Raw genomic sequence first — 12,503 nt, 5'->3', positions numbered from 1 at the left:
GAGGGCCCTTTGGTGCTGTTCTGTCAGCTGCTGCCTTTGTGGAGCCCTCACGCAGCGGCGTTTCAACACATCTGCATTTGTTCCGTGTTCTCCGTGGCGTTGACAGCAAGGCGTTGCCCCACCGACGACAGCTCGGAAAGGTAAACACATCTGTGTCATGCATGACCGCAGACGCCGAAACCAGCAGGAAGTGACCGAAACACCTTCCTGTTTATTGATCGGCAACAGATCAGCTGGGACAGTGTAAACTCATTTCAGGAGACAGCCTCCGCCTTTGGAGCTCATCAAACATCCTGAAATGAAGTCATAACTTGCCAACAGAAGAGGAGTGCAGAGTGCAATAAAGAGGTTTTCCAATAAGAGCATGATTTGCAAAACACCCAGTGACATTTCTGCAGAAAGATCGATAAAATAGGTGAGCTATTCCTGTATTTCCTTTCAACTGATCGCACTTTAAAATGCCAAACACGCTGCCACACTTGTGATTACTTTGTTATAAAGCTATCAACCGACAAAGGCGGAATGAATGTCCTTTATTAATATAATCTACACTTAAATATGCCATTCATACGTGTTCTTTCTTCCCATCTGTATCCCAAACCATTGAGAGAGCCATAAATGAGATTACTCACACCAAGAAAGAAGGAGTGGGTTCACCCTGTGGGCTACATTTACTGTGACGTGGCAAATCTTCTCAAAGAAGCATGAAATTGTTATTGTGTCTCAAATGATCTGCCTCTTCCTACATTGAAAACATATAGAATTGGAAGAATTGCTATATGTAATGCCAATATCCACAAAAGTAAGAACATGGCATGACTTCTCTGAACTTAAAGGAACTTAAATACAGATAATTTAAACATTCAAATAGGGTTTTCTTTCTTTCTCTATTGTCTATTTTTCCACACAATATGATGGATAATCATCCGTTTGACCTCTGATCTTCTGCAAAATGTGCTCCAGGGCATCTGACCCATACTGGGTTTATGAACAACGTATGAATATTTAACTGTAAACTTGATGAATCACTAAAAAAACCTTTATGAAGGACCTATTAACGATAACTTACTTACTTTGGCTGATGATTGTAAAAGTGAGAAATGTTTGAATCCATTTTTAATAACTTTATTAATGAGTGGTGGAAGCAACAGATTACATTTACTGATGCAATATAATATTTACATAGTTGTTGTTTACATAAGGATTACCGTTTTATGTGACTTCACACTTCTCCACCACGATATTTGATATTATTATTATTATTAGATATAAATATATATATACTAAGGAGCACTGTCCTACAATATATAAATGTGTATTTTCCTCGAGGATCAGGATCTTTGTAAAGGAGATTATTAATGGCCTACATTTAATACTATTAAGCATTCTTTTTTAACAATAAGACACTTGTAACGTAACCTTTAATGTAGGGGAAATTATTAGAAAGTAACTAAACTAATGTAATTCAGCTCTATATCTCATGCATGTCCAGTCGAGAGTAGCAGGCTTTGCCAACTTGTTTTAATGGTTAAGTTTAATTAACTTTAACATAAAACCAGTGAAGATACCACTCGAACTCTAAGAGACCGACCTTCCTCCTTCTTACAGTCACCTCTACTTCCACCAAGAGTCAAACAGATCATACACATTCCCCATGGGATATTCTATCATACGCTTTGACTTCGAGAACAATGCAGTCCGCTCGTGAGAAGCTCCAGGACCGTCCCTCCTAATGTGATATACAAAAACACTCGCGCACATAACCGAGCGGTTATTCGCCATCACTTTATTTAATGCAGGCAAACATACGGCCAGTAATAAGTACGCTATTACACGCTTATACCGCATGTCAGGAGCCCGCGCGCGCTAACGAACGCGTAAAACATCGTCCCATGCGCACCTGTCCGACCCGGACTGCAGCACTGAGAAGGCACGACAGCACTCTGCACATCACTCAACCACCTTCACCTGAGTGTAGATGCACGTGCGGGAAGGAAAAGTGGAAGAAACACATTCAAAGAAAGAGACCCCCCAAAAAAGCAATGAAAAAAAAGCACAAACCCAGACTCACCTGCTTTTCGGTTTCCCGGAGTCCACAAATATCCTCCGAGCCGTCCTCTCCGCACCGAGCTGCTCTGCAGAATGCTGCTCACGCACAACCGACCCCCCCCCCTCTCTCTCTCTCTCTCTCTCTCTCTCTCTCTCTCTCTCTCTCTCTCTCTCTCTCTCTCTCTCTCTCTCTTTCAGGGTAAGTTATTGCTGCCTTTGTTTTACCTGGAAGCTCAAGTGAGGCTTTAATAAAGGTTAAATAGATTTTAAAAATAGCTTAATGAGTAATGAGTGAAATACATATATTAAAGTATAGTAATGACATGCCATTCCAGTGTTGAGTATAGACAGCTATGGAATTTGAATATAAATATAACTGCACCATTTTTTAATGCTTCTTTTTTTTTTTTTTTGATTACCTGAAAACCCTTTCTTGTCATTTGGGTTTAGTTATGTGTCCTTCTGCCTGTAAACACAGTATGTCGTGTATCCGTGTGAGCTGCGCCTCGTGACTGACCCCTGCTGGAGAAGAGAGAGGAATATGTATTTTGTAAACGGTCTGGGTCTTTTTCCTGATTTCTCTTCAATTCTTATCACAAATAGAGCTTCATTTATTTCCCTATATACATACATATATATATATATATATATATATATATATTTCTAATATATATTATGTTCGGATTTTAATATTCAAAAAATATATATACATTATACAGTATTTTTTTCTTCTTAATTTTTTATGTTATAACCAAGATTTTATATATCTAAACACTCGATACAAGTAGAAGACATGCATTAAAAATGTGCCACATTTAAATATCTTTTCTCCTCTGTATTTCTACCATTGTACAATAAATGGTCCTCTATATAATCTCATTTTAAAGTAGCAGAACATATAAATACAAAAAACATTTTTACTTGTGTGTAGCAGCCTGCCTGATGCATGAAAATGTACTTAGTTACTTCCCCCTTTCCTGCAGGTCGTGCAGCTCTTCCTGTTTGACCTGCTCCACAAACACACTGGACAGGCTGAGTGAAGTGGATTTGGTAACACTGGCCACTAGGTGGCGCTGAATCTTCATGAAACCTGATCACCTAAAAAAGGAAACCCAGTACGGAGTCGTCACGGCTGTGTGTAACCGGCTGTTAGTGTCATAAAGTCGGGTCTGTCCGTCCTCCTTGCCGGTGTTACGGTGGAATACGCGACCCTGTTAACTAGCGACGGTTGAGAACACGTAGCTGCCCTCGTGAATGCCGCCATTGTTTAATTCTTCAATATAAGGTAAAACCCTCTCATATACGTCATATATATCAAATACAAATCAAACAACGCGGCAGTCACAAAAAGCGGCTTCACGTGTTTTCTTCTTATGTTCTACAGCCGTCGTACCAATACAACAGGCGCGTTTTTGTCTGAACGTCGCCAGTTAACACGGTCGCGTGTTAAACCGCGACACCGGTCTTTTTCCGGCGAATGAGCTGACGAGTCAGCGCGTCACCACCGAGACATTAACCACTGTTTTAACCGGTTTGATCGACATCTTTTTCACGGTACGTGACATTTACATCTTTCAAGGCTGTATCTCCAGGTAGGCAGCCGACTGCACAACACGTGAGGTGTTAGTTTGAAGCTTTAATGGTCCAGAAAGTGACTGTGGCGTTCGTCCAAGTGTATTTATTAGCTAGCTAGCTGGAGACTAAACCAGATAACTCGCCAGTCAATAATGTAACGTCAATCTTGTTTTTAAATCGTTTATTTACGATTGCTGGTTGACATCATTCGTTTGTTTTTGCAATGCGTATTAGTGTTTAGGGGGAAATTCAGTCTTATTTAGGAAAACAAATATTATATATGTAGATACACGAATGGATCAATACACCACTTATGTGTGACGTGGATGTATTTTAGAGACAGACTAGACGATAATCAGATCATATCTGAGTGTTTCCATATATTTTAATAAGCAGGTAAAGCAGATTTGCCTCCCTTTTCTGCTTTATTTAATTATCTTTAAATTATGTCTCGATTATTGTTTTATTTTATGTCAGTGTTCATTGTTATGTATCTTTCACAACGTCAAATTTCTTGAATACGTATTTGGCTAATAAATAAATCTGATTATGCTTTGAAGCTACTAAATCCAGACTAATACGTTCAGTCTTAACAGAAACACTTTTAATTAAAAATGTGCATTCACAGAATACAAGAATGGATCAATACATCACTTTGTCTGCATTTTAGAGACAAAATAAGCCCATAGAGTAGAAGATAATCACAGTATTTCCATAGATTTAAATAAGCAGATGCAGCCGATTTTCCTCCTTTCTCTGCTTTATAGCTACGAAATCCTAACTAATACTTTCAATATGCAATCCATGAAAACAACAAAAAAGACTAATAATTGAGCCGGATTGGTTGTCAAATGCTTTTGTTCTTTATTTCCTTCTTTCTTTCTGTGAAAGGGGTCGTTGTGTCCTCAATGTTTTCTTCGCCACATAGTATAACAATCACAGGCTTTAGAAGCTGGATGAGGAAGATAGGAAGATTGAAGTCTTGTGTGAATACTTCATTTTTATTGTGTAATTGTTTGGCGCACACACACAGGGAGGGTGTGTGGCAATGCCACATGTTCCATATGTGTGTGTGGTGTTTAAAGCTGCACTCTGAGTCAAAGTTGTTGTGAAGGGTTTTTCATTTTTATTTTTATTTTAATGCTAGATTAACATCCAAGCTTTTTTGAGGGGGGGGGGGGATTCCCCAAATGCTTGCATATTAGCAGTTTAGACCATTTTGAGTGGGATTGTTGCCTCAATCTTCTACATTATTGACCACATTTCTAATGTGTAGAACTACTGGGATGATGGATTCCCCCTTTTGTCGTATTCTGCTGGTCCGTCTTCAGATCAGGTGTCATCATATCTGTCGACTATCCGAGTGAATAGGACCGATTTTCTTCAGTCATTGCCAAGAAAGCTCTCCGGAGGTGTAAAACAGCTCGTGAATCAACTGTCACCGAGAGGACATGAATTGGATATTTGAAGATCCACGTTCCGCTCTTTTGCCTGTAACCAAGTAGTGACACGGAGCAGCCAGCTAAGAGTCGTCCCGCCTCACTGCTCGGATCTGATGGGAACAGGCTTGTAAAGCTTTTTATTGCACTACAAAGGAGGGGGTAGATTTGGCCACGTTGGCTATCTGAGATTTTCCATTGTGATTGACTCCCACGGAGAGAGTTGCATCGCCTTGAGACACAGTTATTGTGAGCTATTCTGTGTTGTCGTCCCCCCCCCTTCAAAGATGTGAGAGGATGTTTTGTAGATCAGGGCAAGTCTCAGCTTGTGGGACTCAGGTGTGAATAGATTGCAGAGCAGGAAAACGAAAGCCCTTTTTCCTGAGAAGAATGACCGACTGAGGATCTTTTGACTTTCCTTTTTGTCGTGTCCCTGTGAAGAAGACCAGCTCTTCTGTGAGGCCAAGTGTCAGGGGAGTGGTCAGAGTATAGTTGTACACACACCACAGCTGGGCGTGGCCCCGAGGAGACGGGAGCAGCCCAACTGACTTTAATGACTACTTACCAAACCACTGCTGGGGAAAACAGCTCAAATATCTGCAGAGACGGAGACGCGTTGGTATCACGTACGCTGCTGTAACGCCAAAAACTGCTCCGAAATATTTTATGCAGTGTGTCTCTACTTTTGCTTCGGGGTGAACTGACAATAACTCTTGATTAATCCACCTTCGCTGTGTTCTCGCAGGCTACGATGAGGTGGTGACCCGGGGTCGGCCGGGCCGTGAGATGACTGCCGCTTGGTGCCGAGGAAAGACGGCGCAGCGCGATTGAGAGAGAGAGAGAGAGAGAGAAGAATGGGCAAGAGAGCCTGGGGCTGCTGGCAAAGCGTCGTCTCCACCGCAGTGCTCTACGGCTCTTTGGCCCTGTTCATCTCCATCCTCCACAACGTGTTCCTCCTCTACTATGTGGAGACGTTCGTGTCCATCTACAAGATCGATAAAGTTTCCTTCTGGGTGGGCGAGGTGAGCGACGAGACCTTTGCATCCAAGTTTTTTTTGTGATTTTTAATTTTGCCGTGTAGCGGTGGTATTTTTTAAGCCTGGATGGGAGTCCTGTTAACCAGTGTGGTGGGTTACGACAATGACCTGCCCCAGTGTTCTGCCTTTAAAACCAGTTGGGCATGCTGGGCATTTAAATAGGCTGGGCACGACAGGAAAAACAATAAGCTTCCCGGTAACCAGAGGATCGTCTTCTAGCTCTTTTATGCAACATATTTAATGGGATGGAAAACTATGAGTCATGATGTCTTTTTGTATTTTGTTGATGAGACACGCACACAAGTGGCTGAGTCTTGATAATTGAAGTGTCTCACCTTTTAATCGCTTGGCATTCACTAATGTTTCCCAAATAATTTCTTAGAAAACACAATCTGACAATAAAACAATGAGTCACGGTTCTATTGTCCAGCTCTATTAACCCTTGTGTTGCCTTCGGGTCAATTTGACCCGATTCAATGTTTAATGTCGGTGTTCTTTCGAGAGTCAACAAACAAACATAAAGTACCTCACACTTAAACTTGGAAAACAATATTAATTCTAATAATTTTCTGGAGATTTTAATAGCTGGGGTCATATTGACCTCAAGGGTAAAATATGTTAGTAAATATAAAGGTAACAGGAGGGTGAAACATTGAATCGGGTCAAATTGACCCAAGGCAACACAAGGGTTAAAAATAAAACAGAAAATAAGTTGCCAGTTATTTAAACCCACAGTTGAACGTGTGTTCTTGTTCGAGCTTCTTAATAAACACTCCTCCTCTCGTTGTAGATGTTCTCTGATCATTGTCCTGTCCCCTCTCTGCTGCTCCGCAGGCGGTGTTCCTCATATGGAACAGTGTGAACGATCCTCTCTTCGGCTGGCTGAGTGATCGCTCCTTCCTCAGCGCTCCTCAGTAAGCGTCTCCGTCCTCAGCCGTCTTCCTCCTTTTTCACTGCGGCCAAATAATATTTCATATCAGACATCGCATGAAATCAACTGCCTCCAGCTGTTTCCTAAACGAGACCCGTTGAAGGTGAACGTGGCTCAAACAGACAAGAGGTCAACGTGAATAAGAAGCCATCATTAGCCAACGCGAAGAAACATGTTATTTTGTCAAGCTGGAGATAACACATTTTTTATTACAGTGAGAAGGTAACCTGCTTTAGCCTATCTCTGGGTATTAGAAGTTAGTTAGGAGGCCATTTTTCTTTTTAGTCACACATGCTATTTATTTATTTATTTTTAATAACGTCGCAATAACAGAGTTCAGCACAGCATCGGTCCACACCATCGGCATCCTCCTTCCCTCCATTCTTTCCCGGATTTCCAGCCAACCATCATTTTTCTCCTGCTTTGGTTCCCACACGCATCGGCCCCGAAGCCGCGACATTCCTATTCCCATGCACACGCTGAGCGTAGACTCTTTTATGAGCTGCAGTAATGCTCACGGGCCGGCTAAACGCCTCGCCAGAGCCACAACCGGCAAACATAAAGCCGCCATCTGTGTTTGCGTTTCATTTTGATAAAGCCCTCTGTGAGTCTGCGCTGAGTCTACAGAACAAAGTTGATCACATTATTCTTTGATAAGTGTGTAAGATCTGCAACGCCTAACCTGATTGGACAGCGAGGGACTTGAACTATTCACCCTTGTATTTATTTTGATTTTTTAAATGTGTTGGTGGTGTTTGCCGACTCTGTATTTACATAGTAGAACACCTGCCATATTAAAGTGACACCCAGTATGTCCTCAGCCAGACCAACGCTCAAATAGAGAGAGAGTATTTTAATAGGGTGGTTGGCTTTGTCTCGTTGCACCAGAGAAATGTCTTAGTTATCGACACAAAATTTGTATTTGTATCTCACTGTTTTTTGTTTGTTTGTTTTCCCCCCACCAAGGTCAGGCTCTCAGATCACAACTCCAGAGGTGGTGCTGAAGCGCCTGCAGGCCCTCTCCACCAATGGCCCGCTCTTCGCTCTGTCCTTCCTGGCCTTCTGGGTGGCGTGGGCCCGACCGGGCCTGCAGTTCCTGCTGTGCCTGTGTCTGTACGACGGTTTCCTCACGATGGTGGACCTCCACCACAGCGCCCTGCTGGCGGACCTCGCCGTGTCCGCCACGGATCGCACGCGCCTCAACTTCCACTGCTCCGTGTTCAGCGCTCTGGGCTCCCTCTCCGTGTTCCTGTCCTACTACTTCTGGGACAAGGAGGATCTGTCCTCCTTCCGGGTCTTCTGCGTGAGCCTGGCGGCTTTTTCCATCGTGGGCTTTCTCTTCGTGTCGCGGTTGCTTCGGCGCCGTTTCCAAAAGGAAGTCCGCGTGAGACGGGATGAGGCACTGGCACTCAAAGAGTAAGGGTTTCCTTCTAAAGAGCTGGATTGTCTCGCTGAGGGTGGTCGTGTTTCTTCCCCTCTCCATCTCACTCGTCTCGTTTCCTTTTGCTCTGTCGCAGGCTGAGTGTCGGCCATGCTCCACTTGCCCACACGGAGAACCCCGTCACCATTGGACAGTACCTCAAGCAGCTCTCCAAACACAGGAACTTCATGTGGTTTGTGACGATGAACCTTGTTCAGGTACGATATTAATCACGCTGGCTGTGCTATGAATGCCAGCAGAGATTACATTACATTACATGTCATTTAGCTGACGCTTTTATCCAAAGCGACTTACAACCCTGTTACATTCACACACCGTAGACGCAGCTACAGGGAGCAACTCAGGGTTAAGTGTCTTGCTCAAGGACACATCGACTAGGGGATTGAACCTCCAACCCCCTGATTGAAAGACAGACCTGCTACCCACTGACCCATAGCCGCCCCTATAGAGATAAAGTGGGAAGACGCCATCGCTCTTTTAGAAAATTCTCTCGAGCGATCCGTCATATTTCTTAAGTTTTGGACGTGTTCACTTCTCATTGGAGGGGAAAAAAATGTTTTGTGGATCTTAAATGGAGTCCGTCACAAAACTCCATTGTTATCTCCGCTCCCCCTGCAGGTGTTTCACTGCCATTTCAACAGCAACTTCTTCCCTCTCTTTCTGGAACATCTCCTGTCTGACCACATTACTGCCTCCACCGGTTCAATCTTACTCGGTAAGAGACAGAACAATGACTCTAATTACTTCATTTTTATATTTTAAACTGGGTTGGAATGGAAAAACAAAGATTCAAGGTTTACCGAAACTGGTGGCATGCAAGCTAGTGCATGCTTTTTAAAAAATTGTAATATTACCAGCACATTTAAGTTGCCGAAATTGAGATGAATATGTGTATTGATCCAATCGCCTTCCTACATGTACAGATTGAGACGATCTCAGGAAACCAGCGCTGTGTTTATTCTAAAATATGTCTCCTGAATTGTTAGGAACAGATTGTAAATGATATATGACATATTTCATATTTCTAGTACTATATTATTTGCTGTTCTCTGCTTTCTATTGATTTTAGTCATTTTTGTTTGATTCAGTTCTGCTTCTGCTCCCACGCAGGCGTCTCATACATTGCCCCCCACCTGAACAACTTGTATTTCCTGACACTGTGCCAGCGTTACGGGGTTTACCAGGTTATCCGCTGGCTATTTATGCTCAAACTGGGACTTAGTGTGGTTATGCTGCTGGCAGGGGCTGACCACATTTATCTGCTGTGCATCTTCATCGCTAGGTATGGCCACACACACACATCACCAGCAGATCTGATGCATGACAGCTTGTACTTTTGTTTGCTTGTTTTTTGTGCGCTAAACACACAGCAACACGGATGCTTCTGTCAAGGACTCTTCTTTTTTTTGTCTGTCTCAGCCTGTTTACAACGTTAACTCAACATTTGTTGCATGTTGTAGCCGAATATTGTGTTTACTTTTTGTCCCCAAGGCTAAAAACAATGTTGCTCCATTTTGTGCTTCTTTTTCACCCAATTAACAGGAGCCACAAATAATTTTAAATATGTACACGTTCTCTCCATAGACCCTTGATGTGAATAAGGGGGAAATCTTGAAACAATAGAGATGTTGACTCTTTTAAGGTTATAAATTGGCAAAGAAAGTAGAGCAACAGAGAAGAGACCATTGTTTCAGAAAGGACAGACTAACATTAGACGTTGTTAGTTAGAATATGACCAATTAGGTCAATAAAGAGCAATATATATATTAAATAATCACAGAAGACGTTGAGCAACTTCACTTCGGCATATATTCATTTTATGCCATTATTAATTTTTTATATTCCCTGTGGTTAGTCAGACATTAGTCATGGTAATTGTCAACTGGTGTTTGATAACTGTTATATTCTTCTCTCAAACTTCCAGGCTGAACCGATTAAAAAAAAATGTAAAAACACACGAGTCACAGGCGATACAGTTGTTACTGTATTTTCACACCATATCATGTGGTTCTGAGAACACAGGCACACCTAAGCATGTAACATCCCCTCCTTAGAGGCTGCGCTCAACAAATAGAGACTTAACAAATGATGAATACACTCGAGTAGAACGTAACAATCTACCCGTGATAAAAAATATATTTTTAAAATGCATACTCCCTCGATGCTCTGAGACGGTAACCGGAGACTTCTCTTCCTCCTAGTAACCGTGTGTTTACGGAGGGCACGTGCAAGCTGCTGAAGCTGGTTATTTCCGATCTGGTGGACGAGGACTATGTGGTCAATCGGCGTCAGCAGGCCACCTCGGCGCTCCTCTTCGGGATGGTCGCCTTGTTGACCAAACCGGGCCAGACATTCGCCCCACTCATCGGCACCTGGCTGCTGTGTGTTTACACAGGTACGGATACAACCCGGATCCCTATTGGGAAGCGTGCCAGATGGCCTTGTTTCATATGCGGCTGCGAGTTTCTGCATTCATGCGTCTTTATGATGAGTTTATTATAAGCTCCGCCAACTGGCTGTAACTTTATGTTTAGAGTACAGACATCAGAGCGTCTTTGGTTTTCTCAGCAAGAAAGCAAATAAACATTTTCCCACCCCAAAAAAAAAGTAATATGTTCCACGAAGGAAAAGTGGAATAGTTTATTTCAGACATCTAACAAAAACCCTTTGAGGCGAGGGATCCAGAAGTTTAAAGTCACATACTCGTACCTGCACCACTCTTTGCTTATTTAGTTTGTTTTACTTTAAGGACCCTCTTTAGTTGAGGAATTCTAATCAGATTCTTCAATCAGGACTTCTTTGATACAAACACTAGACTCTAATCGTGTTTCAGGGAGAGGACCATCCATTCGGATAAAGGAGTTCAGTGTGAGAGCTGCTTCATCTGTACTTGGCGTACTCTGACGTAACTACTTATTTCTTGTCCCCAGGTTATGATATTTTTGAGAGGGGACCCGTAAAGGACTCTCTGGTTTCTGTGCCTGACGTGGCCTCTGGCTCGGGGACTCCGCCTCTCCGCCTGGGCTGCTTCCACATAGTGGTGTTCGTGCCTATCACCTGTGCCCTGCTCCAGCTGGCGGCCTGGTCTCGCTTCACCCTTCACGGACGAAAACTGCAAGCGATCAAGACCCTGAGGCAAGGGCCCCAGCATGGCCACCTCATCGATGTCAAGGCCATATGAGCGGAGCGGGCGTGAAGCTGCACACAGACACTTTTTATTGGTCGGTTTTACAATCTAAGCCTCGTGTGCAAGAGTATGAACCACGACACAACGTGTGGCCTTTGTGGATGGTGGAAGATGCACAAAAGGCTGACAAATCCCGCTGGGAAGAAAACAACGTATTTGGTTAAAAGAAGAAAAAAAGTGAAACCTGCCTTATTTTTTTATTAGATTATTGACTTGTATTTATATTTGAACAGATGACCAAAAGATAAAGTTCAACCAATCAATCCTTTTTGATGTGGTCAGACCGAGGTGAGAACTTGTCACGGTGTTCACCAAAGATAGGGTGCCCTCTTTTAAATAGTTTAAGCAAAGCCTCCAGAAAAACCGCTTGGCAGCTGGGTAATTTATCATTAACATCAGCCAGATGTAAAGGTTACAGGTACACCAGATGTAAAAACGATAAGAAAAACTTTACCACAGAGCGACAGATCTGAATTTTCTAATGTTTTTGACGAGATGAAGAACATTAACTTGCTTTGATGCGCTCAGAGTGCCATTGAAACTGCATGGAACCCATGTCCTGTTATTTACCGGGTTTTTTTTAACGTGTCCACACGATGGCTTGCCAGTTTGATGTGAATAACTGTTTTCTGATCCGTACGGTATTAATGATGTTTTTGCACAAAACTGCCATTTGCCCGTTGTACTTCTAACATTCTGATTGTGACATATGTTATGTACCGTAATAATGACACATGGAATTGGTGAATTCTGCTGGTAACCATATTATCTTATCACTTTTGTAATTTTTCAGATAATACAAAGAATGCGTGGCGTTGCCACCAATAAACCAAATCAAAAACAA

The 12,503-nt window shown here is 42.6% G+C and overlaps 2 protein-coding genes across 3 annotated transcripts in view; one reads left to right on the top strand and one right to left on the bottom strand.

Annotated features, from left to right (window-relative positions):
- Positions 1–2,146, bottom strand: part of sema4gb (sema domain, immunoglobulin domain (Ig), transmembrane domain (TM) and short cytoplasmic domain, (semaphorin) 4Gb) — a 34,446-nt gene extending 32,300 nt beyond the window's left edge. Inside the window, exon 1 of the mRNA XM_056429220.1 lies at positions 2,072–2,146. The gene's annotated coding sequence lies outside the window, so the exon portion shown is untranslated. The remainder of the gene's footprint in view (positions 1–2,071) is intronic.
- A 1,355-nt stretch (positions 2,147–3,501) lies between these two features.
- mfsd13a (major facilitator superfamily domain containing 13A) lies at positions 3,502–12,503 on the top strand. Of its 2 annotated transcripts, none has more exons than XM_056429221.1 (9): positions 3,502–3,603; positions 5,809–6,085; positions 6,935–7,014; positions 7,998–8,447; positions 8,549–8,669; positions 9,091–9,187; positions 9,583–9,754; positions 10,674–10,867; positions 11,403–12,503. In XM_056429221.1, exons 2-9 carry the CDS (start codon positions 5,918–5,920, stop codon positions 11,651–11,653), a joined length of 1,533 nt encoding a protein of 510 aa, XP_056285196.1. In that variant the 5' UTR covers positions 3,502–3,603; positions 5,809–5,917; the 3' UTR covers positions 11,654–12,503. The 2 variants fall into 2 exon arrangements, with proteins under 2 accessions (XP_056285196.1, XP_056285197.1); XM_056429222.1 differs by having other exon boundaries at positions 3,561–3,641.

Source organism: Pseudoliparis swirei, chromosome 13 (assembly GCF_029220125.1).
Source record: "Pseudoliparis swirei isolate HS2019 ecotype Mariana Trench chromosome 13, NWPU_hadal_v1, whole genome shotgun sequence".
Classification (NCBI taxonomy): domain Eukaryota; kingdom Metazoa; phylum Chordata; class Actinopteri; order Perciformes; family Liparidae; genus Pseudoliparis; species Pseudoliparis swirei.
Note: the sequence above shows the minus strand (reverse complement) of the source record. Positions and strands in the feature narration are given on the sequence as shown.